This window comes from Bos indicus x Bos taurus, chromosome 14 (genome assembly GCF_003369695.1).
Source record: "Bos indicus x Bos taurus breed Angus x Brahman F1 hybrid chromosome 14, Bos_hybrid_MaternalHap_v2.0, whole genome shotgun sequence".
NCBI classification, from domain to species: domain Eukaryota; kingdom Metazoa; phylum Chordata; class Mammalia; order Artiodactyla; family Bovidae; genus Bos; species Bos indicus x Bos taurus.
Window position 1 is genome coordinate 28370388 of NC_040089.1, and position 26313 is coordinate 28396700.

At 40.3% G+C, this 26313-nt stretch overlaps 1 protein-coding gene across 2 annotated transcripts; it reads right to left on the reverse strand.

The window, feature by feature from the left end:
- TTPA (alpha tocopherol transfer protein) lies at positions 1-25755 on the reverse strand. 2 transcript variants are annotated; one of them, XM_027561064.1, is made up of 5 exons: positions 25485-25743; positions 12196-12349; positions 8860-9053; positions 6236-6346; positions 1-2021 (listed from the first exon to the last, which is right to left on the reverse strand). In XM_027561064.1, the coding sequence occupies exons 1-5, from the start codon at positions 25683-25685 to the stop codon at positions 1833-1835; spliced, it is 849 nt and encodes a 282-aa protein (XP_027416865.1). In that variant the 5' UTR covers positions 25686-25743; the 3' UTR covers positions 1-1832. The 2 variants fall into 2 exon arrangements, with proteins under 2 accessions (XP_027416865.1, XP_027416866.1); XM_027561065.1 differs by lacking the exon at positions 6236-6346 and having other exon boundaries at positions 25485-25755.
- Between the last annotated feature and the right edge of the window lie 558 nt (positions 25756-26313).

Here is a 26313-nt window from a genome sequence, read left to right on the forward strand (position 1 = left end):
TATAGTTTGAGTGAAAAATCTTTATTTTGTTTTGAACAATATTCGAACAAACATTATCTTGCAGTTCAGTAACAATGAGCACATGTTAGTCTTTTAAAAGGCACTTCTGGTGCAATTACTGTAAAGTAATAGAGACAATTCAATAGTGATTTATCGTGCCACCTTATAAAACTGCTTGTTTATTTTACATTGTTGTAATGTTCCTCAGTGAATCACTGCATTCCATAAAAAATTCAAAATCCTATCATGAAATGTACTTCTGTTGATTGACTTACTTTAATTCTATTTACTGTTAATAACATCACCCATGAATAATATTTAAAAGACATTTAAAAATACTATCTATTGTGCTAAAGTAATCATTCCTTTATAGAGTCAGAAGAAAGTGGTTTAAGTTCCCAAAATGTGAATGAAGTGGAACTTTGTGATGTAAACCATGTAAGAATAAAAGTTGGGTAAATTAGAGCTTTTTGTTGTTGCTGTTATTTACACTTTTTAAGTGTTTTTATTCTGCTGTTATTTTTAATTAAACAGTTTTAAATTTATGATTTTATAAAGGTTTTATCATTTTTTAGAAAACAAGCATGATCTAATTTTTTTAACAAAAATTATAATGTACAGTTAGCTTCCCAATGCTAAATCACAAAGACGTTCTCTAAAGAACATTCATAATCATTTGATTTTTTACAGATGTATGTACAAAGAATCATAAGTACCAACTCATCTGATTAGAATAATTTTCTTATAAAGAAAAACAGCCTTTACATAGTCTTTCACAAAGCTAATATTGTATGATTAATGTTGAAACCCAACTAAGCTAAAACATGTTTAACAAATTTTGTATCCTGTGTTCTTTCATTAGGTTTAAAATAAAATTCAAAATTATACTGTAAAAATTGTCATAAATTGAAAGTTATATTGACATATCTTTCTCAATAAATGAAATATGCATTAACATAGCTACAGTACAAACAGCACATTTTAACTACTGATTTTTTTAAGTGAATATGAATTGTAGGATTTGGCTAGAATGTTCTGATAATATAGTAAAACCTAAATTATTTCATGCATAGTCTGAAAAGTTCCAGATGTAACTGACTGGTTTTACAATGTAAACATTCCCTTCCCCTTGTGTAGTCATGTTACTGTTTAGTTAAAAATAGAGTCCATGTATATGGCAACCAAATATTATTCCATCTCTGAATTTCTATGGAGTTAATTGTATCAACATGAATAATTTCATAGAGACCTGATGCAGCGTATAATAGTTTATTGCATATGGACTTCATTCAAAAGTTTCTATTGTGCAGATATGCTAAATAGAATTTCCCTGAGGTGAACTAGCTTGGTGGCCCGTGGAAATAACTATGTAAAACTGTACTCAGACTTCAATCTGAATTATAGTCTCATCTGACACACCTAAAAAAGTGTGAATAGATTTTTATAGTCAGTTGATTTGTGCTAATATTTCTCTTCAGTGGACTATGTATTCATTTATAATTAAACCTATATAACCAGAAAAGTTTTTAAAAATAAAACCGTAAACACAAATGTACACATGACGGTACTTCAGAGATAACTTTCTTTCAAATGCCAAAAAAGGAACCTCTTCTATGCTTTTAAGGTATACTAACATTTAATTACTTCTAAGGTAAAGAAAAGATACTTAAAAAGTAAAGAAGTTTCCCAAATACCCACGTTGCTCAAGTTAAAAGATTTTTACATTAAAAAAAAAAAAATCAGAAAAGCATTAATTTAAAGATTCCCTTCCTTTCATTCATATAACCAGATAGGATCTCAGTCATGAATTTTTAATCAGGAAACCTTTCACATCAAGTAACAACTTCTCCTTTAACCGTCTGTGAAATGCTGCTGAGATAATTTTCCGACTTCATTATAAAATTTGTCCACTCCTGACAGATGTCCTCTATGGAGTACTCTTCACCACCGTATTCCAGTGGAAGAATGTCTGGGAAATACTGGAGTAAGCTTTGCTTGTAGTTGTCCCCATGCATATGAATCTGAAACAGACAAAATGTTTTAGAAGATATGCCCTCTGCCTCCCAGTATAGCAGAGGCATTTCCAGCAGAAACTCAACATCATAAAACGAGGTATTCTCATCACATCTAAGACAGAAGAACATGTAGTATGTCGGGACAAATGATGTAGTATCTGCATCATTTGTCCCTCTGCTTATGAAGCCAATAATTTTACTTATAAGTTTAGATGGAAAAGGCAATGGCACCCCACTCCAGTACTTCTGCCTGGAAAATCCCATGGACAGAGGAGCCTGGTAGGCTGCAGTCCATGGGGTCGCTCAGAGTCAGACAGAACTGAGCGACTTCACTTTCACTTTTCAGGTTCATGCATTGGAGAAGGAAACGGCAACCCACTTCAGTGTTCTTGCCTGGAGAATCCCAGGGACGGGGGAGCCTGGTGGGCTGCTGTCTATGGGGTCGCACAGAGTCAGACACAACTGAAGCGACTTAGCAGCAGCAGCAGCAGCTGATGAAGCTGCTCATCTTACTATTTTCTTATATTTGCATCCTTATAACTATTCAGAATTTATAAAAAGATACTTTTTCTTTCAAAAGTAGAGTTTTAAAACTAAATAAAATCATTTCATACATTCTATTTCCTATTAATGTATTGGTGATTCTTAGCAAAAGATCGAATATCCTGGAATGGTTCTGTAGATGATTAAAGTGTACTTCTTTTTATTAGTTCTTATCAGGGGGTTTCCCTGGTGGCTCAGTGGTAAAGAATCTACCTGTCAATGCAGGAGACACGGGTTTGATCTCTGGTCCACGAGGATGCCACATGCCAAGGAGCAACTAACCCTATGTGCCACAACTATTGAGCTGTGTTCCAGAGCCCAGGAGCCACAACTACTGAAGCCCCCACACCCTAGAGCCTGTGCTCTGCAGCAAGAGAAGCCACTGCAGTGAGAAGCCCATGCACCACAACTAGAGACTAGCCCCTGCTCACCGCAACTAGAGACAAGCCTGCGCAGCGACAAAGGCCCGGCACAGCCAGAAATAAATAATAAATAATTTTTGGAAATTATTTTATACCTTCTGTTCCCTACTAATGTATTGGTGATTCTTAGCAAAAGGTGGAATATCCTGAAATAGTTCTGTAGATGATAAAAGTGTATTTCTTTTTATTAGTTCTTATCAAAAGCATACATTTGAGCACACAACTAGGTATGTGGGGAATAATTTATGTGGTACAGTTGACAGATAGTCTTTGGCTAATAAACTAAGAGTAATTATGATGGTTGAGAACTTAAATTTTCAAACATTTTAAACTATATAAATTCATCATATAATGTCCTGAAGTTAAAGACTTGGAAACTTTGATTAAAAGCACATCTTGTTACAAATATATAAACAACCTTTACTTATCTGCTAGGGTTCATGTGTAAATTCAGTCTTCTAATAAGCACCTGCTATGTGCTAGGGTTGACATTACTTTGCCAACAAAGGTCCGTCTAGTCAAGGCTATGGTTTTTCCTGTGGTCATGTATGGATGTGAGAGTTGGACTGTGAAGAAGGCTGAGCACTGAAGAACTGATGCTTTTGAACTGTGGTGTTGGAGAAGACTCTTGAGAGTCCCTTGGACTGCAAGGAGATCCAACCAGTCCATTCTGAAGGAGATCAGCCCTGGGATTTCTTTGGAGGGAATGATGCTGAAGCTGAAACTCCAGTACTTTGGCTACCTCATGCGAAGAGCTGACTCATTGGAAAAGACTCTGATGCTGGGAGAGATTGGGGGCAGGAGGAGAAGGGGACGACAGAGGATGAGATGGCTGGATGGCATCACTGACTCGATGGACGTGAGTCTGAGTGAACTCCGGGAGTTTGTGATGGACAGAGAGGCCTGGCGTGCTGCGATTCATGGGGGTCGCAAAGAGTTGGACAGGACTGAGCGACTGGACTGAACTGAACTGAACTGATGTGCTAGGGTTGAGGCTTCCCTGGTGGCTCAGATGGTAAAGAATCTGCCTGCGATATGGGAAACCTGGATTCGATCCCTGGATCAGGAAGTTCCCCTCAAGAAGGGAATGGCTCTCCACTCCAGTGTTCTTGCCTGGCAAATTTCATGGACAGAAGGGCCTGGCGGGCTACAGTCCAGGGGGGTCGCAAAGAGTAGGACATGACTGAGCAACTAAGACTTCCACTTTCACTTCATGTGCTAGGATACAAAGACTGAAAGAGGAATGAAACAAGTTTCTTGTACTCAGGAACCTCACAGTCCCAATTCTTGATTTTTTCAGAAATGTTTAATTCAAAAATTCTACTATCACTTCAAGAAAGAGGAAATAAGATCATTCACAGAGTATTGCCAAAACATTTAAAGGGAGAAAGTGGCAAGATTTGGTCTTCCTCACCCTCCTCATTTTGGCAAATCTGTTTCATGTCAATTAACTTCCACTGAAATGCTCCACTTAACTTCTCAATTTTAAATTTTTCTTCTTTTCTTGCTCATGTTATCCTGTTTATTAGGTTCAATTTATTGCTATATCTTGGGGTTTTTGTGATCCAAAATATAACTCAAAATAGAAATACTTATTTTTATGTCTTTCAGAGTTCTACAGAGATGGCCAGCTATTATCAAACTATATTGAAGAGAGGAAAAAATGAACAAAAAATTGACTTTTATAAAAATGAAAGAATAGGGGTGGTTCCTCTTAAAGACAGACAGAAATACCTACTGGAAAACCTCAAATGAAGCTCTATGGTCATAATTTTCTGAGAAGATGCAAGATAATACATTTTCAGAATCCGAAAGAATATACTTTCTAAAATTCCAAATATGTTATTACTCACATTATCAGTACTTATATTTAAGTAATTTTTGAGATTTAAATCATCAAAGCCTTTAAAACCTGTTTGTGTCCTTGCATTAGATGTTGCCAACATTTGTCTAAATATTATGCTCTAAAAATTATCCTTTAAAGGAATTCCTTGGAAAGATCCAGTGGTTAGACTCTGAACTTCCACTGGAGAAGGCACAGGTTTGATCTCTTGTGGGAGAACTAAGATCCCACAAGCCATGTGGCATGGCTAAACAAAAAAAAAATTATCCTTTACAGATTCATGCAGAAGAATGGTTGCCATTTTGGGGAACTCAGATTCTATTGTGAACACTTGAAAAATTCCAAGTGATACCACCTGAGCTAAGACTCCACAAGATAGGTAATAAAACATCAAATCTCTTTGCTTTAACTAACATGACATTAAGTCACACACTTTGGGTACTGCGGTTTTCAGTTACACATGTCTAATATAAGTACATTTATTATTTACATAAATAATACATTCACATGGCTAGAAATCAAAACAAGATAAAAGACAGCAAGACAGTGTCTTGCTCCCAACCCTAACCTCATCCACTCCATCCATAACTTGCTTCTGTTCTATACTGAGTAAACAATTTGGTTGTTGTATATCCTTTTTGAGGATAACTTTTATGCAAATAAAACTATAGTTTCTGATGTCTTCCCTTTTTATACAAAAGGTAGTATAACATAAACATTATTCTGCATGGTCTTATTTCACTTCCCAATACATCCTGCAAGTCGTACTGTGTTCCATTGTGTGGATGTATCATAGCTTATTTAACCAGTTCCCTCATGATACACTTGATAGTTTCCAATCTTTTGCTACAATGAATTGTATATATAATTTTGTTTATGAGCAGTTATTTGTTGTTGTTTTATTGCTAAGTAGTGTCTGACTCTGCAACCTCATGAACTGTAGTCCACCAGGCTCCTCTGTCCATGGGATTTCCCAGGCAAGAATACTGGAATGTGTTGCCCTGCCCTCCTCCAGGGGATCTTCCTGACCCAGGTATCAAACCAGTGTCTGTTGCATTAGCCTGTGAATTCTTTACCATCTGAGCCACTAGGGAAGCCCCATGAGTATATCTTTGGAAAAAAATCTCAGAAATGTGAAGGTTGTAATTTTTATAACTATGGCCACACTTCCCTCTATAGGGAATATATCATTTTGCAGTCTCACCAACCATGTATGGGAGATCTGGTATTTGATTTTAATTAAAAAGAAATTTTTATTTATAAAAGTAGTTGGATTATTAAATATTCAAAACACTTGGATAATGCTCTGTGTGTGTCAGGGGAAGGGTGGTAATAAGAGAGCTATTCTTAAATTTTAAAAGGAGTGGAACATATAATACAGAAGAATTGTGATTTGAAAATGTTTTACTCACCCGTTCCTTAATTTTTTCAGTCAGAAATGGTTTAATCATGGAAAAGACAGCATGGAAAATTATTGGCTCATTTATCAAATGGATACCACGAACTTTTAATGGAAAGGAATCCTTTTGAAAATAAAGAAAATGTCTTATTAATAACAAAACATAAATCAATATGTGATCCTATCAACAAACCCCTTTTTTGAACACTTGCTAAATGTACAGCAATACCTAAAGTGTGATTTAATTTTCAAAATTATGCCATCAACACAATAGCCTAATTTATAGTTCGCTGTCCCTAGAGTAAGAAAAGTTTTCACCATGTAACTTAGGCAAAGTATTTAAAGAAATACATGCATATTTCATAAATAAGACACAGAACATGTCTCCCCCAATCACATATAAATGTGCTTTTGAAAAATCAGTGAGTCGCTTGTATATTTATATTTAACTTTTCCCTTCAAATTTTTATTTTGAGGAAAAAAAACTTTCATAAAAGTTTCCTTCAAAAGAAAAAGTACAATAAACAAACACTTAAACTTTTTTTTCACTTTTAAACTTTTGACACAGGTATAAGTCTTTCATATCAAAGTAATATCAGCTTTTTTCTAAGGTTACAAAGTTAAGAATTGAAAGAAAAACATTATCAGCAGTTTCCCTAACCAAAGATGTGTTGTTAATTTTTTCCTGCCAAGGTTCTTTTATGCAAAATTCTTTTCTTTTTTTTTTTTCAACACACAGCTTTTAGAGATGTGTTACCAAATTGTCACTTTTCCTTTCAGGTTCTTTCTATGAATAATTTTATTTTAAACATAATTTCCATTATGCTCTCTAAATAATTTACACCCTGTTTTGTTTCACAGACATAACACAATTTTTGTAAACATAGTGGGTTTTAAATATTGAAGCTATAATCTGTCAAGTGGCTGTATCATCGTCCAAGTAACCCTTTTCCTATTTCTGGATAAATAAGCTGTTTCTAATTTTCTTCTCGGAGAAGGCACTGGCACTCCACTTCAGTACTCTTGCCTGGAAAATCCCATGGACAGAGGAGCCTGGTAGGCTGCAGTCCATGGGGTCGTGAAGAGTCGGACACGACTGAGTGACTTCCCTTTCACTTTTCACTTTCATGCTTTGGAGAAGGAAATGGCAACCCACTTCAGTGTTCTTGCCTGGAGAATCCCAGGGACGGGGAAGCCTGGTGAGCTGCCGTCTATGGGGTCACACAGAGTCAGACACGACTGAAGTGACTTAGCAGTAGCAGCAGCATGTCACCTCTCTGACATAGTAAAATAATGTGTAAAATGGAAAAAAATAGTCATATGTCATAAGCTTTTGGTGTAGCCATTAAACGGTAATGCATTTAAAACATTCAGTAAAGTATCCAGCACAGAGTAAACCATCATTATTATACACAAAGTCTTTGCTATATTTAAGATTATTCCTTGGCTAGATTTCCACAGTAGGATTACTGGGTCAAAGATGATGGCCATTTTTAAGACTTATTTTCTGGAATGAACTGTTCAATCTATACCAACCAAACCTATATGACACTTTGTTGTATATTATCATTGTTATCAATATTATTTTTTGAGTCAATTTTTAATTTAGGAACAAAATTTTAATGACAGATAAAGTCATCACATTCTTGTTTAAATGTATGAATTCTGTGGTTTGAAATTTTGAACATATTTTCAGTTTGTTGCAACATTCTTTCTTTTTGAAATAATAATTTTACTTCCTCTTACCATTATTGAATTCTATGTATCTCTTCTAAAATTTTATTTAATTTTCTAATAAATGTACTTATGTGTGTGATTGTGCTCAGTCACTCAGTCTTGTCTGACTCTTTGCAGCCCATGGACTATAGGTCACCAGGTTCCTCCATCCATGGGATTTCCCAGGTAAGAATATTGGAGTAGGGAACCACTTCCTACTCCAGGGGATCTTCCTGATGCAGGAATTGAACCCGAGTCTCTTGGCAGAAAGAGACTTTACCACTAGCATCACCTGGGAAGCCCAATAAATGGAGTGGATTGCCATGCCCTCCTCCAGGAGATCTTGCCAACCCAGGGATCAAACCCAGGTCTCCTGCATTATTGTCTGAGCCACCAGTGAAGCTCAAGAATACTGGAGTGGGTAGCCTATCCCTTCTTCAGGGATCTTTCTGACCCAGGAGTCAAACAAGGGTCTCCTCCATTGCAAGCAGATTCCTTACCAGCTGAGGTACCAAGGAAGCCCAATAAATATACTATCCCTTCTCTTTAACACACAACTAAATTTATATTTAATATTTGGAAGCATTATCCTGAAGACAGTACCTTGGACAGCAAGGAGATCAAACCAGTCAATCCTAAAGGAAATCAACCCAATGCTGAAGTTGGAACTCCAATATTTTATCCACCTGATGTGAAGAGCTGACTCGTTGGAAAAGACTGATGCTGGGAAAGATTGAAGGCAGGAGGAGAAGGGGATGACAGAGGATGGGATGGTTGGACGGCATCACCGACTCAATGGACATGAGTTTGAGCAAACTCCAGGAGACAGTGAAGACAGGAAAGCCTGGTGTGCTTGCAGTTCATGAGGTCACACGAGTGAGCGATGGAACGAAAACAATCCTGAATAGACTACACACTTACTGTGAGAACAGCAGCAATCTTCTTGGCTACAGAGGGGGTAATTTGAAAGGCATGAGCAAACTGCCAGCCTTCCAAATCAAAGACAGCCTTGATTCCATTTCGCTGTGTCTCTACCTCCTGGACAATAAGCTCCGACGTGATGAGACTCACACGAAATGCATCATAAGCTGTGAAAACTTTTGGGTCCCAGTGTGCTGAAAAAAAAAAATGTAAAAACTTATATCTCAGTACTGTGTGAAGAATAAAGGATCAGAAAGATTTACAGAAGGAAATGGATTCTTTTTAGATTTCAAGATCAATAGAAATAGTACATATACGAAGATCATGAATAGAATAACAGATCAAATTGGTGGTCCAAGAACATGAGCCTGCTTTTCCCTCCCTCCCTCAAATCGCTAGTAAAAAACAGATTCTTTCAACTTCCCTGGTGGTCCAGTGGTTAGGACTTTGCCTTCCAGTGTAGCAGGGGAGGGTTCAATCCCTGGGAGCTAAGATCCCACATGCGTTGGGGTCCAAAAGCCAAAACATAAAACAGAAACCATATTGTAACAAATTCAATAAAGACGTTTTTAAAAAAAAAGTGAAAGTGTTAGTCACTCAGTTGTGTCCTACTTTTTTGTGACCCCCATGGACTATAGTCCACCAGGCGCCTCTGTCCATGAGATTCTCCAGGCAAGAATATTGGAGAGGGTTGCCGTTCCCTTCACCAGGAGCTCTTCCTGACCCAGGGATCACACATGTGTCTCCTTGTCCACATTAAAAAAAGAAGAAGAAGAACAGATTCCTAAGGGCATGGGGAAAATAAAAGAATGAATGCAGGCTGTGTCTGATGGCCAGATGAAACTACAGCACAAAATATGCAGGACGGAGCTGTGGCTGAAGGTGGGAATGCCTCTGGATATGCTCCACATTCAAAGGTATTGAAAATGGGAAAAGCAAGGCTCTGGATTACCAAGAGTAGCCAGGGTCCTATGGTAACCACAGAGGTTGTTGCTAAGGGAAATGCGTGAGACAGGCAGGTAGATTCTCTCTGACACCCCTCCATGATGAGCAGCGTGTAGCGGTCATGTCCACACAGGCTAGAACAGTGAGTGTGGTCTTGGAAAGTCAAGTCAAGAAGCACTAGGGTAGCCACCCAGGAAAAACAAGGAATACCTGTGCTAAGGAGTTGCTGAATTCTTATCCTCTCCCCTCCCCCACTAGTCCTGGGGGAGGCCATGGTGGGCAAAAGTGACAGTAATGGATAGGCAAGAAGGCGATCTATTAAAAAGATATGCAACCACTACGAATTATAACATTTTTAAAAATACTGACACACAAAAGAAGAAAGGATCCAACTCAATAGACAAAGGCATTACAATAGAAGGAGACAGCTAATAAAACAAGAAAAAGGAAACAAAATAGTTTCAGTGGGGAAAAATAAAGATACTGTAGGCTATTATTGTGTGTGTGTTAGTCACTCAGTCATGTCCGACTCTGCGACCCCATGGACTGTAGCCCGCCAGGCTCCTCTGTCCATGGGATTCTCCAGGCAAGAATACTGGAGTGGGTTGCCATGCCCTCCTCTAGGGGATCTTCCCGACCCAGGGATCATACTTGGCTGTCTTGCATTGCAGGCAGATTCTTTACTGTCAGAGCCACCAGGGAAGCCCTAGGCTATTACTATTAGAAGAGGCTATTATGAAAAAGAATCAATTGAGTTCTTAGAAATAAAATGACAATTTGAGCAAATCTCTGTTAATAGGACAAATGTCAGAAAACACACAGCCAACAAGTGAATAAAGGTCTGGAATATCGAGCTGAGGAATTCTCTCAGTTTTAGCATAGGAGAGCCAGAAGTCAATATGTATGAATAAAAAGGTACGAGATGGGCAGCTAGATACAGAAGTTTCAAAATCCAACTCATCAGAGTTCTGGAAGACAAAAAACACAGATAATAGGCAACAGAGGGGAAAGGAAAATTCTTCCAAAGCTGGAAAAAGATGCAAATCTTCAGATTAAAAGTTTCATGCAATACCTAACAAGATGAAGGGAGGGAAAAGATTTATGACTAAAGAAAGGTAAAATTCTAAAAATACCAAAGTTTCTGGCTTGGACAATCGGGTAGAATGGTGGTACCATTTGTTGTGTTTGGGGAAGGAAAGATTATAGGTAGTTTTGAACACATTAAAATCGTGCTGGTGAAATGTCCAGGCGGGTACAGTTGAGACAGGGAACTGGTTGTCTGGAGCTTTGAGAAACAAAGAGAGGATGGGCTGAAGATACAAATCTCAGGGATTTTGTGGTTATATCTAGGCCTATGGCAGTGATTATTGTGGACTTAACGGTTCTCTCTGTTGTAGTACAGAGATATATAGCTAAGAAGAGGAAGCTGGGGCCAATGTCTAAAAGAATTTCAGAATTTGAAGTAGAATATGTAGTGCCAGTGAAGGAGACTAAGAATAGTCAGTTAAGTTGGGAGAAAACACCAGGAGACTGTGGTATCAGAGAGGAAGAGGTTTGCTGTGAAAAGATGATCACTGATGATTTGCTCAGGTCATTTCAGCAGAAAGATGGGAGTGGAACTAGTCCAGGGGATGTTGAGAGGAGCTATGAGAAAATGTGAGTAGTGAACATGACTAACTTAAAAAGTGTGGCTGAGAATGGGAAGTGTGGGGAGGTGGCTGGGTTGGAGGCCAAACGGTCTCATGGGATTGAGGAGGGAATTTTGGCTGACCCTAACAGATTTAGATGTTAATGGGTAGTGTATAATAGCATGGAAAATTATGAAGACAAAGAAACAGAAGCAATAATCAGAGGTATTCCTAGGAAGGCACAATGGGATTGCTCTTTGTTTTTTACAGCTTTGTTTATTTATTTATTTGGCTATGCTGAGTCTTTGTTGCTGCTTGGGCTTTTCTGTACTTGTGGTGAGCAGGGGCTGCTCTGTAGTTGTGTTGTGTGGGCTTCTCGCTATGGTGGCTTCTCTTGTTGCTGAGCACAGGCTCTAGAACCTTCGGGATTCAGTAACTGGGACACCACTTAAGCTCAGTAGTTGCATCTCCCGGGCTTAGGAGCACAGGTTCAGTAGTTGTGGCACATGGACTCAGTTGCTCCAAGGCATGTAGAATCTTCCCAGACCAGGGATCAAAACCCTGTCTCCTGAATTAGCAGGCAGATTCTTTACCACTGAGCCACCAAGAGAGCCCTGCTTAATGACTTAATGACCTAGTGACTAAGCAACAACAACAAAACCCAAGTTAAAAGTTAAAAAGCTAAACTCTTAAATATAAACTCATGGAAGCTTCTGATATGGCAGTCAAGAAAAATAGAAAAGAGGAGAAGTGTGTGACTTACCAATTCTATAAATCAGAACTTTGCTGCCGGTGGGGTCTCGGGCTCTCAGGACACCGACGTAGCCTGACTTCAGGAGGCCAAGGATGCTTCTAGGGTGGAGATCTGCACTTATTTCTGGACATTCTGCTCTCCACTTAAAGTAATTTTTCAGTAACTAAAAAATAAAATAAAAATTGTTTACAGATAGCACACCTGGTAAGCCTTTTATAAGAGTGATGGAAAAGTCTTGGCATCATGTAGGGCCCTTGCCAAGCTAACAGAACTCTAGATCACAAAATCCATTATGATAGGATTTTAACCTGGGGTATCTATTTAGCTGCAAAAACTAAAAGCACTCTTCATCCAAGATATTGGGTGATAGGAATTAGTCACAAACTCAAAGGAGAGGAATTTTTATTTGTCTCCTATAGTAAAGAGACTCCCAATGACAGCTGTCAACAATGCCTTCCTTCGGGGACTTCCCTGGTGGTCCACTGGTTAAGACTCCCTGCTTCCAGTGCAGGGGGCTCGGGTTTGAACCCTGGTAGGGAACTGATCTCACAAGCTGCATGGTACAGTCAAAAATAAATAAATAAATATTTTAAAATGCCCTCCATCCAGTGTACATATGTCCCAATTCCACCAGGTGGTGGAGTCCAGTGATTCCTTCCTCTCGAAGCTGAGCTGGCCTCTCATCTCCCTTTGACAGAAGTGACACTGTGCTAGGGTAAGAAGCCTCTTTTTTTGCTTTTTGGGATCCAGATACCACGTGCGTGCTAAGTCACTTTAGTCATGCCCAACTCTTTGCAACCCCATGGACTGTAGCCTGCCAGGCTCTTCTGTCCATGGGATTTCCTAGGCAAGGAGTGGGTTGCCATTTGCACCTCCAGGGAATCTTCCTGACCCAGGGATCAAACCAGAGTCTGCTGCATCTGTCTCTTTCATTGTGGTGGGGGTGGCAGGGACAGGGTGTTTTTACCACTACTGCCACCTGGGATGTCCATGGTAGAGAATATTTACCTCAAATTACACTTTTAAAATGTACTATATTTCAATAGATCTCTTTATGATTTTCAGTTTTTCTAAAATGACAATATATTTGTTTTGAGTTTAAAGAGATCTATTAGCAATGTAGAATCAAAGTTCAGATCATAAGACAGGACAAATTTTGCTTTTGAGTCATTGGAATAAACATGATAACTGTATTCACAAAGTAGCAATGATCTGAAGGAGAACCTACAAGTTTAAAAAACCAAGCCTTGGGGGGATGTAAATGGCTGGGAATGGCTGGAGGAAAAGAGAATCTGGTTGCACCACAGGAGAACTGGTGTCATGATGCACAGACGGGAGGGAAACAGCATCTGTTTTGCTGTGCTTCTCTGTTTCCCTCTTTCTTTCTCTCACTCTGTCAAGTTTGTATTTAATAAACTTGCCTTAATGTTACTAAGAATTAAATGCAACAGAGAGGTTAGAAAGGAAAAAAGTCAGTAAATTTGCCAACAAAGAAATAATTGGTGACCTAAAAAGAAGTTTCCAAATGCAGCAAGAACAAAAGACACATTGTAGGTCCTAATGCATTCATTCTATGCACCAGATGAATTTCTCTTCCTCCTCCTGTCTTAGTGGGCATGGGAATAAGTGTTAATAGCATCTTCAATGCTCATCACTTTTTTGATACTTCCCTCGGATGTAAAAACAGTTCTTTAAACTTTGACTCAAGCAAAACACCAGAAGCACTGTAGGAGCTCCAATAAAGAAATAACAATTTGAACTTCCCTGGTGGCGGAGTGGATAGGAATCCACCTGCCAATGCAGGGGACACAGGTTCGATCCCTGGTCTGGGGAGATTCTGCATGCTGTGGAGCAACTAAGCCCAAGAGCCACAACTACTGAGCTCTCGTGCTGCAAATACTGAAGCCCGTGCACCAGAGCCCATGCTCCACAAGAGAAAGCACCTCGAAGAGAAGCCCATGCCCCACAAAGAAGAGTAGGCCTCACCTACAACAACTAGAGAAAGCCCACATGTAGCAACAAAGATGCAGCAAAGCCAAAAATAAAGTAATACTTTTTTTAAAAGAGATGTTTATTTTCCCATGGAATAATAAAAAAAATATAGCTTTATTAAAAGGGATCTTTTAAGTAAGAGAGGTGGGTTCTTCAGCTCATTGATCTCTGCAGAATGCTGGGCACTCAGGAAATAGGTACATGTATTGAGTGAAAGAATAAATAAATATATGATTAAACCAGATGTGTTGGAAGATGTACAAATCACCCTCATCCTTTTGACACTTAATTTTTGCAAACTGACAGCTCTACACCTGGATCTTTGATTATTACCTTTTCACTGATAAATTCAAAGGTCCAGCTTACATAAATAAATTACATAAAATTATGTAAACTGCTACTCAGCAATTATCCAACAAACCACATAAAGTCTACAGCAACAAAAAAAAAACCCAGCTGCAAGTGAATATTTATTCCCCAAATGTGCCTGTTTTGTACCACCATTAGCAATAAATAAGTATAAAAAGTTACAGCTTATCTTAACCATGCTTCATAACAGAGTACATACTTTCAAATAAAGTTACAACCATCTTTGTGCCACTTTTCTAGCATTTAATAGCATCATTTCAATTCTTGCTCATGACCATTCTGAGAGGTAACTATGGTTACCCCATTTTGTGGGTTCAGTTCAGTTCAGTCGCTCAGTCGTGTCTGACTCTTTGCGACCCCATGAATCGCAGCACGCCAGGCTTCCCTGTCCATCACCAACTCCCAGAGTTCACTCAGACTCATGTCCAAGTTTGAAGAAATTACACATTAATGGGAGGGCAGTAACTATCAGGAGCAGAGTGGAGACTGAAACTGACTCTTGTAAGGTAAACTTTACAAAAGAAGCTGTATTTAGGGGGCGGCCCTAAGACGGCAGAGGAATAGGACTGGGAGACCACTTTCTCCCCCACAAATTCGTTGAAAGATCATTTGAATACTGAGTAAATTCCACAAAACAACTTCTGAATGCTGGCGGAGGACACCAGGCACCCAGAAAGGCAGCCCATTATCTTTGAAAGGAGGTAGGACAAAATATAAAAGATAAAAAGAGAGACAAAAGAATTAGGGACAGAGACCCATCCCGGGGAGGGAGTCATGAAAGAGAAGAAGTTTCCAAACACCAGGAAACCCTCTCACTGGCGGGTCTGTGGGGAGTTTTGGAATTTCAGAGGGAAACATAACTGGGAGGAGAAAATAAATAAATAAAACCCACAGATTACACACCTAACCACAACTCCCAGAGTAGAAGTAGCCCAGATGCTCGCGTCAGCCACCAGCAAGTGGGGGCTGGACAGGGAGGCACGGGCTGCATTGCTTAGAGTAAGGACCGGGTCTGAATGCCCTGAGGACAATCTGAGGGAGCTAACTGCGATAGCAATCCAAACTGTGGGATAGCCGGAGAGAGAGAAAAAGAAAGAGAGAGAGAGAGAAGCTTCCCGAAAAAAGCTCTAACCTAAGGCACTGCTGGGCTCACTCACAGAACAAAGGACTGAACGAATACCAGAGGAGAGCTAGCCGGCTGCGGACTGGCCCATCCTCGCTGGAAGGCAGAGAGGCAGGCAAGCGACAGCCAGAGCCAGAAGGCAAGGGGCGATCTCGGCCCCAGAGATGGCATCCTCTAGCAAACTGTGAGCAGGCTCCCAAGTTGCTAACCAAGTCTTCCTGGGCTCCCGGACGGTGGACATCTGCCAGGAGGGTCACAGCCAGAGATCAGCTCCCCAGAGGAGACATATGGCACACCTGAGACGGCACTCCCGCTGCATACTCAGGAAACCGAGCGGTTGGCACGGGGGAGGTGACAAGATGCACCGCCCACCTGGGGAGCGTGCGCTCGCCAAGCACCTGGTCACCTGAGCTGCTCGAACCTGGGAAGGGCACAAAACCCAGGCCCGACTGAGTCTGTGCCTTTATGGAGTACCCAAGAATCTGAACCTGAGCAGCTTAGACCTGGGAAGTACACGCAACCCAGAGCCCACTTTAGACAATTCCCTTGCAGAGCAACCTGGAGCCTGAGCAGTACAGACAGGGAAAGCCCACACTGGGAGTGGGCGCAAACCCAGTGTGGCCCAGACACTGCAAGCACTCCCCACACACACCAGTGATATTTGCAGTGTTCCTCCCTCCCCACAGCACAACTGAACAAGTGAGCCTAAATAAGTGACCACCTTCGTCCCCTTGTGTCAGGGTGGAAATTAGACATTGAAGAGATTTGCTAACAGAAGCCAAAATAAACAGAGAGAACCACTTCAGAAGGGACAGGTGTGACAGACTAAAACCGTATAGTTAGCACAGACTACATTGGAAGGGGCATATAGACCTCAAGAAGAAGTATAAGCTGGAACAAGGAACTATCTGAAACTGAACTGATCCCACACTGCCGGCAACAGCACCAGAAAAATTCCTAGATATATTTTACTATTATCATTTTTTAAACTTTTTATATTTTTAAGTCTTTCATTACTCCTTTAATTTTCATTTTAAAGCAAATTTCATATATATTTTTTATAATTTTTGTGATTTTTTTTAATATTGTATTTTTGAGACTTTAACCTCTACTCTAGATTTTTAATTTTTGCTCTTTGGTATTTGTTATCAATTTTGAACCTTTAAGAATCAAATCTTCAGTACCCATTTTTACTTTGGAGTGTGATTACTGGCCTGATTGCCCTCTCCCCCTTTTGACTCTCCGTTTTTGCCCCCAAATCGCCTCTATCTCCTCCCTTCCGCTTCTCTTCTCTACCTAACTCTGTGAATCTCTTTGGGTATTCCAGGCTGTGGAGAACACTTAGGGAACTGATTACTGGCTGGATCTGTCTCTCTCCTTTGGATTCCCCTTTTTATCCTCCTGGCCACCTATGTCTCCTTCCACCCTCTTCTTTTCTCTGTATAACTCTGTGAACATCTCTGAGGGATCCAGACTGTGGAGAGCACATAAGGAAATTATTACTGGCTAGCTTGCTCTCTCCCCTTTTGACTCCACTTCTTCTCCTCCTGGTCACATCTATCTCCCTCCTCCCTCTTCTCTTCTCCATGTAACTCTGTGACCCTCTCTGGGTGTCCCTCACTGTGGACAATCTTTTCTCCATTAACCTAGATGTTTTATCATTGGTGCTGTATGGATGGAGAAGTCTTGAGGCTACTGTAAAAATAAGACTGAACCAGAGGCAGGAGGCTTAAATCCAAAACTTGAGAACACCAGAAAACTCCTGACTCCAGGGAACATTAATCGACAAGAGCTGATCCAAAAGCCTCCATACCTACATTGAAACCAAGCTCTACCCAAGAGCCAACAAGTTCCAGAGCAAGACATACCACACTAGTTCTCCAGCAACACAGGAACATAGCCCTTAGCATTAATATACAGGCTGCCCAAAGTCACACCAAACCCATAGACACCTCAAAACTCACTACTGGACACTTCATTGCACTCCAGAGAGAAGAGATCCAGCTCCATCCACCAGAACACTGATGCAAAATTCCTACCAGGAAACCTTGACAAACCACTTGTCCAATCCCACCCACAGGGAGGACCCTTCACAATAAAGAGGAACCACAAACTTCCAGCATACAGAAAGGCCACCCCAAACACAGAAATCCAAACAAGATGAAAAGGCAGAGAAAAATTCAGCAGGTAAAGGAACATGATAAACGCCCACCAAACCAAAGAAAAGAGGAAGAGATAGGGAGTCTACCTGAAAAAGAATTCAGAATAATGATAGTAAAAATGATCCAAAATCTTGAAAACAAAATGGAGTTACAGATAAATAGTCTGGAGACAAGGATTGAGAAGATGCAAGAACAGTTTAACAAGGACCTAGAAGAAATAAAAAAGAGTCAATATATAGTGAATAATGCAATAACTGAGATCAAAAACACTCTGGAGGGAACCAACAGTAGAATAACTGAGGCAGAAGATAGGATAAGTGAGGTGGAAGATATAAAGGTGGAAATAAATGAAGCAGAGAGGAAAAAAAGATTTAAAAGAAATCAGGACAACCTCAGAGACCTCTGGGACAATGTCAAACCCCCCAACATTCGAATCATAGGAGTCCCAGAAGAAGAAGACAAAAAGAAAGGCCATGAGAAAATACTTGAGGAGATAATAGTTGAAAACTTCCCTATAATGGGGAAGGAAATAGCCACCCAAGTCCAAGAAACCCAGAGAGTCCCAAACAGGATAAACCTAAGGTGAAACATCCCAAGACACATATTCATCAAACTAATGAAGATCAAACACAAAGAACAAATATCAAAAGCAGAAAGGGAAAAACAACAAATAACACACATGGGGATTCCCATAAGGATAACAGCTGATCTTTCAATAGAAACTCTTCAGGGCAGAAGGGAATGGCAGGGCATACTTAAAGTGATGAAAGAGAAAAACCTACAACCCAGATTACTGTACCCAGCAAAGATCTCATTCAAATATGAAAGAGAAATCAAAAGCTTTACAGACAAGTAAAAGCTGAGAGAATTCAGCACCACCAAACCAGCTCTTCAACAAATGCTAAAGGATCTTCTCTAGACAGGAAACACAGAAAAGGTGTATAAACTCGAACCCAAAACAACAAAGTAAATGGCAACAGGATCATAGTTATCAATAATTACCTTAAATGTAAATGGGTTGAATGCTCCAACTAAAAGACAAAGACTGGCTAAATGGACACAAAAACAAGATCCTATATATGCTGTCTATAAGACATCCACCTCAAAATAAGGGACACATACAGACTGAAAGTGAAGGGCTGGAAAAAAGATATTTCACTCAAATAGAGACCAAAAGAAAGCAGAACTAGCAATACTCATATCAGATAAAATAGACTTTGAAATAAAGGCTGTGAAAAGAGACAAAGAAGGACACTACATAATGATCAAAGGATCAATCCAAGAAGAAGATACAATTATAAACATATATGCATCCAACACAGAAGCGCTGAAATATGTAAGACAAATGCTAACAAGTATGAAAGGGGAAATTAACAGTAACACAATAATAGCGGGAGACTTTAATACCCCACTCACACCTATGGATAGATCAACTAAACAGAAAATAAGCAAGGAAACACAAACTTTAAATGATACAATGGACCACTTCGACCTAATTGGTATCTATAGGACATTTCACCCCAAAACAATGAGTTTCACCTTTTTCTCAAGTGCACACGGAACCTTCTCCAGGATAGATCACATCCTGGGCCATAAATCTAGCCTTGGTAAATTCAAAAAAATTGAAATCATTCCAAGCATCTTTACTGATCACAATGCAGTAAGATTAGATGTAAACTACTGGGGGTGGGGGGTGGCAGGAACTATTAAAAATAGAAGCATATGGAAGCTAAACAACACGCATCTGAATAACCAACAAACCACAAAAGAAATCAAAATATGCATGGAAATGAATTAAAATGAAAACACAACAACCCAAAACCTATGGGACTCAGTAAAAGCAGTGCTAAGGGGAAGGTTCATAGCAATACAAGCTTACCTCAAGAAACAAGAAAAAAATCAAATAAATAACCTAACTCTACACCTAAAGCAACTGGAAAAGGAAGAAAAGAAGAACACCAGGGTTAGTAGAAGGAAAGATATCATAAAAGTTAGGGCAGAAATAAATGAAAAATAAACAAAGGAGACCACAGCAAAAATCAACAAAGCTAAAAGCTGGTTCTTTGAGAAGATAAATAAAATAGACAAACCATTAACCAGACTCATCAAGAAAAAAAGGGAGAAGAATCAAATTAACAAAATCAAAAAAGAAAATGGAGAAATCACAACAGACAACACAGAAATAGAAAGGATCATAAGAGACTACTACCAGCAACTATACGCCCCAAAAATGGACAACTTGGAAGAAATGGATGAATTCTTAGAAAAGTATCTTTCCAAAACTGAACCAGGAAGAAATGGAAAATCTTAACAGACCCATCACAAGCACAGAAATCAAAACTGTAATCAGAACTCTTCCAGCAAACAAAAGCCCAGCACCAGATGGCTTCACAGCTGAATTCTACCAAAAGTTTAGAGAAGAGCTAACACCTATACTACTTAAACTCTTCCAGAAAATTGCAGAGGAAGGTAAACTGCCAACCTCATTTTATGAAGCCACCATTACCCTAATACCAAAACCAGACAAAGATGCAACAAAAAAAGAAAACTACAGGCCATTATCATTGATGAACATAGATGCAAAAATCCTTAACAAAATTCAAGCAAACACATTCTAACAACATATTAAAAAGGTCATGTATCATGACCAAGTGGGCTTTATCACAAGGATGCAAGGATTCTTTAATATCCACAAATCAATCAATGTGATACACCACATTAACAAATTGAAAAATAAAAATCATATGATTATCTCAATAGATGTACAGAAAGCCTTTGACAAAATTCAACATCCACTTAAAAAAAAAAAAAAAAAAAACCTTCCAGAAAGCAGGAATATAAGGAACATACTTCAACATAATAAAAGCCTTATATGATAAACCCACAGCAAACATTATCCTGAATGGTGAAAAATTGAAAGCATTTCCCCTAAAGTCAGGAACAAGACAAGGGTGCCCATTCTCACCACTACTATTCAACATAGTTTTGGAAGTTTGGGGCACAGCAGTCAGAGAAGAAAAAGAAATAAAAGGAATCCAGATTGGAAAAGAAAAATAAAACTCTCACTATTTGCAGATGACATGATCCTCTACATAGAAAACCCTAAAGACTCCACCAGAAAATTACTAGAGCTAATCAATGAATATAGTAAAGTTGTAAGATATAAAATCAACACACAGAAATCCCTTGCATTCCTATACACTAACAATGAGAAAACAGAAAGAGAAATTAAGGAAACAATTCCATTCACCATTGCAACTAAAAGAATAAAATACTTAGGAATAAATCTACCTAAACAAACAAAAGACCTATATATAGAAAACCATAAAACACTGGTGAAAGAAATCAAAGATGACACAAATAGATGGAGAAATACACCGTGTTCATGGATCAGAAGAGTCAATATAGTGAAAATGAGTATACCACCCAAAGCAAACTATAGATTCAATGCAATCCCTATCAAGCTACCAACAGTATTTTTCAGAGAACTAGAACTAATAATTTCACAATTTGTATGGAAATACAAAAAACCTCGAATAGCCAAAGCATCTTGAGAAAAAAGAATGGAACTGGAGGAATCAACGTGCCTGACTTCAGACTATAATACAAAGCTACAGTCAAGACAGTAGGCACAAAGACAAAAAACAAATGGAACAAAATAGAAAGCCCAGAGATAAATCCATACACCTATGGACACCTTATCTTTGACAAAAGAGGCAAGAATATACACTGGAGAAAAGACAATCTCTTTAACAAGTGGTGCTGGGAAAACTGGTCAACCACTTGTAAAAGAATGAAACTAGAACACTTTCTAACACCATACACAAAAATAAACTCAAAATGGATTAAAGATCTAAATGTAAGACCAGAAACGATAAAGCTCCTAGAGGAAAGCATAGGCAAAACACTCTCCAACATAAATCACAGCAGAATCCCCTATGACCCACCTCCCAGAGTAATGGAAATAAAAGCAAAAATCAACAAATGGGACCTAATTAAACCTAAAAGCTTTTGCACAATGAAAGAAACTATAAGCAAGGTGAAAAGACAGCCTTCAGAATGGGAGAAAATAATAACAAACAAAGCAACTGACAAAGAATTAATCTCCAAAATATACAAGCAGCTCCTGCAGCTCAATTACAGAAAAATAAACGATCCTATCAAAAAAATGGGCCAAAGAACTAAACAGACATTTCTCCAAAAAAGACATACAGATGGCTAACAAACACATGAAAACATGCTCAACATCACTCATTATCAGAGAAATGCAAATCAAAACCAGAATGAGGTACCATCTCACACTGGTCAGAATGACTGCTATCAAAAAGTCTACAAGCAATAAATGCTGGAGAGGGTGTGGAGAAAAGGGAACCCTCTTACACTATTGCTGGGAATGCAAACTAGTACAGCCACTATGGAGAAGAGTGTGGAGATTCCTTAGAAAACTGGAAATAGAACTACCATCAGTTCAGTTCAGTCACTCAGTCACGTCTGATTCTTTACAACCCCATGAATCGCAGCACGCCAGGCCTCCCTGTCCATCACCAACTCCTGGAGTTCACTCAGACTCATGTGCATTGATTTGGTGATGCCATCCAGCCATATCATCCTCTCCTCCTGCATCTATGTTCATCAATGATAATGGCCTGTAGTTTTCTTTTTTTGTTGCATCTTTGTCTGGTTTTGGTATTAGGGTAAATCATACACTTTTAATTGTTAGCTACTATACATGTTTAATGTACCATTTGAACTATACTTATCATGGAAACTGAGATTGTTTCTTCATATTTAGTAGCAAGTGAGTAAATATCAGGACACCTAGGTAGCCATCTGACAAACAAAGGAAATAGGCAGGCTCTTATTTGCTTCCTAAGTTCAAACTAAAGCCCAGTAGATCGACAACCCCAACATAAAAAATGAAGCCATAAATTACTAGAGAAAATTTTGCAGAAGAGCTTATGAAACTAGAAGCAATCACAGAACAATGAAATCAATATATTTGATGACATAAAAACTTTAAAATTCTGTACAGAAAGAAAATAGCACTAACAATGTCAAAAGACGGAAACTAGGCCAACAGCCTATTTTCTTTAATACAAGAAGATATTTTATGAATAAGATGTTTTGTATTTTATGTAAGCAAAGTGGAATAAAACAAATAGCAAAACAAGCAGTTAATTAGAAAGGAATTTTAAAATGTTAACTATATGAAAGATGATTAACCTCATTTATAATTAAACAAATTATAATTAAACATATTATAATAATAATGGGAAACAGTTAATCGCCTAGCAGGTTGACACACAGATCATAAAGTATGATGACACAGCGGGTGATAATATGAGGAAAGACACCACTATGTAATATAGAAGTGATAAAATAATGGAAACACTTTGGAGGACAACTGGTTTATTTATCAACATTGAGAATGCACACAGTACATCAGCTGTTCAAGTTCTGAACTTATCTTGTAAGGATTTTCCTATTTTTATACAAAGACAGACACATACTATCAGACTCAGTTGGTGACGGAAGAAGCCCCATTTGTCTCGGTTTCTGTCTTTTGTGAACTGCCAAGCAAACTGTAGGAAGTCAAAAAGTAATCACTGAATGTAGAAATGAACAGCATGTGCATGACAGCACTGCCAATGTCTGACGACAAATCCTATGTCCAATACAGGAGACTGGTTAATACATTTTAATAGAATAAATTGAGACAATGAAACAGTACACAGCCCCAAAAAGAATAATATACATGTTGAAATAGGGTGATCTGTAAGATCAGTTCAGTTGCTCAGTCATGTCCAACTCTTTGCGACCCCATGGACTGCAGCACGCCAGGCCTCCCTGTCCATCACCAACTCCTGGAGTTTACTCAAACTCATTCCACTAAGTCAGTGATGGCATCCAACCATCTCATCCTCTCTCATCCCCTTCTCCTCCCACCTTCAATCTTTCCCAGCATCAGGGTCTTTTTTCAAATGTCAGCTTTTCACATCAGGTGGCCAAAGTATTGGAGTTTCAGCTTCAACATCAGTCCTTCAAATGAATATTCAGGACTGATTTCCTTTAGGATGGACTGGTTGGATCTCCTTGCAGTCCAAGGCATTCTCAAGAGTCTTCTCCAACACCACAGTTCAAAAGCATCAATTCTTCGGTGCTCAGCTTTCTTTATAGTCCAACTCTCACATCCATACATGACTACTGGAAAAACCAGAGCCTTGACTAGACGGACCTTTGTTGGCAAAGTAATGTCTCTGCTTTTTAAGTTAGGTTAAAAAGGCAAAATGTAAAACACATACATATGCTTGAAAAGTGTTAGTCACTCCGTTGTATCCAACTCGTTGTGACCACATGGACTGTAGCTCACTAGGTTGCTCCCTCTGTCCATGGGATTTTCCAAGAAGAATACTGGAGTGGGTAGTCATTCCCTTTTCCAGAGGATCTTCCTGACCCAGGGATCGAACCCAGGACTCTTTTGTCTTCTGCATTGCCAGGTGGGTTCTTTACCACTAGGGCCACCTGGGAAGCCTACATATGCTTGTGGACTGTATTCTACCTGGACAGGTAAGAGGTAGGTAAACACAAATGCGACTGGGTAGATGGTTTGTAAACTAAGGTCTGGGGTGAGGGATTTTGTGCTTTAGAAAGTTACTTTTAGGAACTTATTTTGCATTGCTTACTCTTTGTGGATTAAAATAAAAGCATCTGTACTTATTGTACTTTTTCAATTAAAAATTAGTTATCAACAGCAAAAATCCCCATACTGAGACCTCTGGGACGCTGCACTGTAACACTTCTCTGCCTCCCAGCTCGCTGTGGGTGAGCTAGCAGCTTGGAGAAAGGGCTCCATCAAGTTCAGCTGCTGAGCGGTCACCGCGCTGGGTACGTCCTGTTCTGTTAAACCAGTCAATGATCAGACCTGGAAACCAGCCATCTCTGGACGCCTTTTACCCGTTACTTAACAAATGCGGATGCTAAGTCCAAAGTGACACAACTCAAGGTCGCACCCCTCTTTCTGATTTCTGTCTTCCCACCACCCTGCTCTCAACCCGGTGTATCACACCTGGAAACACAAAGGAGAAGCCTCATCCCGACCCTTCCGCTGAAGATACTCTGCACCGCTTTAATGCCTTGACTTGAGTATTACTATTACCAATACTCTTTTGCTAGAATTTGGCTTCAGATTTTCAGTTTTCCTGGCAATTTCATTTCTCCCACACGTCGAGTTATCTGCTGAGATGAAATAAATTTAGGCTTCCCACATCTCAGAGGTCATTATCTTTTATCTCTGCTGCTCTGCCGCGGAGAGTAAGGCATTTCCGAAAAACTTTATAGGTTCGGGAGACTCATCCAAGAGCAGAATTTCACTGCTTGGGGTCAAATAGGCCCTCACCCCAGAGGGCGCCAACTTTTTTAGAGGTTTCCCGTTTCCACGACCCTGGAGAAACTGGAAGGACCAGCGCGGGATTTCTCAGGACACCCGCTGTCACCGCCCGGTGCGCCCCGGGAGCGTCCGGGCCGAGGTTACACGGCCCTCGCAGCCCCCGGCTCCCGGCACGGGTCCCGGCGAGGGATCGGTCTGGGTCCCGGCCCAGCCTCGGCTTCCCGGCGCGTCACCCGGATGGGGCTCGGCGGGAAGGTCCCCTTACCCGCCAGGCCAGGTCCAGATCGAAGTCCCGGGCGCGCAGGAACCGCAGCAGGAAGGCGTCGCTGAGCAGCCACCCGGCCAGCGGAGCGCCCGCCGCCCCGGCCCGGCGCCGCAGCTCGGCCAGGCTGGGCTGCAGCAGCGGCGAGTGGTCGGGCAGCGCGCTGAGTTGCAGCCCCGCCGGCCCCGGCCGCGCCTCCGCCATGCCCGCCGCCCTCTCCTGCGGTGGTCCGGGGAGCCAAGGAGAGCGCCCGCGGGCCTCCTGCCCCTCCTCCGCGGACGGCCTGCCACGCCCGGAGGGGTGCGCCCAGCGGTCTCTTAGAGCGAACCACGTGGTGCCCTGCGGGGCTCAGGGCTCTGCAAGCCCCAGGTAGTATCCCCGGCCTTCCCAGAAAGGAAGTCACTGGTGCTCAGCGTCAAGAAGATGACATAGTGTGTTTGCCTCCGCTGATGGTGATCGGTGGCGATGTTTTAAAACTAGTCAGCTAGAGAACTTTATTTTTTCCATTTTCTTCCTTCTTTCCCTCCGCCCCACCCCCCATCTACCTCTCTCTCCCTTCCGTCCTTCCTTTCCTTTTTCTTTCTTCCTTCCTCCCTTCTTCCCTCCATTATTCCTTCCTTCTTTCTTCTCTCACTCCCTCCCTCCCTTCCTTCCGTCTTACAATCCTACCTTGTCCTAGAGCTGGAAGGAGCCTTAGAACCACCACTTCGCGTCTCAGTGGCGGGCTCGCAGAGGAGTCCTTCTCCCTACCCTTCTATTAATGCTTCTCACTGACTCCTCACCTCAACCTGTGTTTCATCGTGCGTGCGTGCTAAAGGGGTTTCAGTAGTGT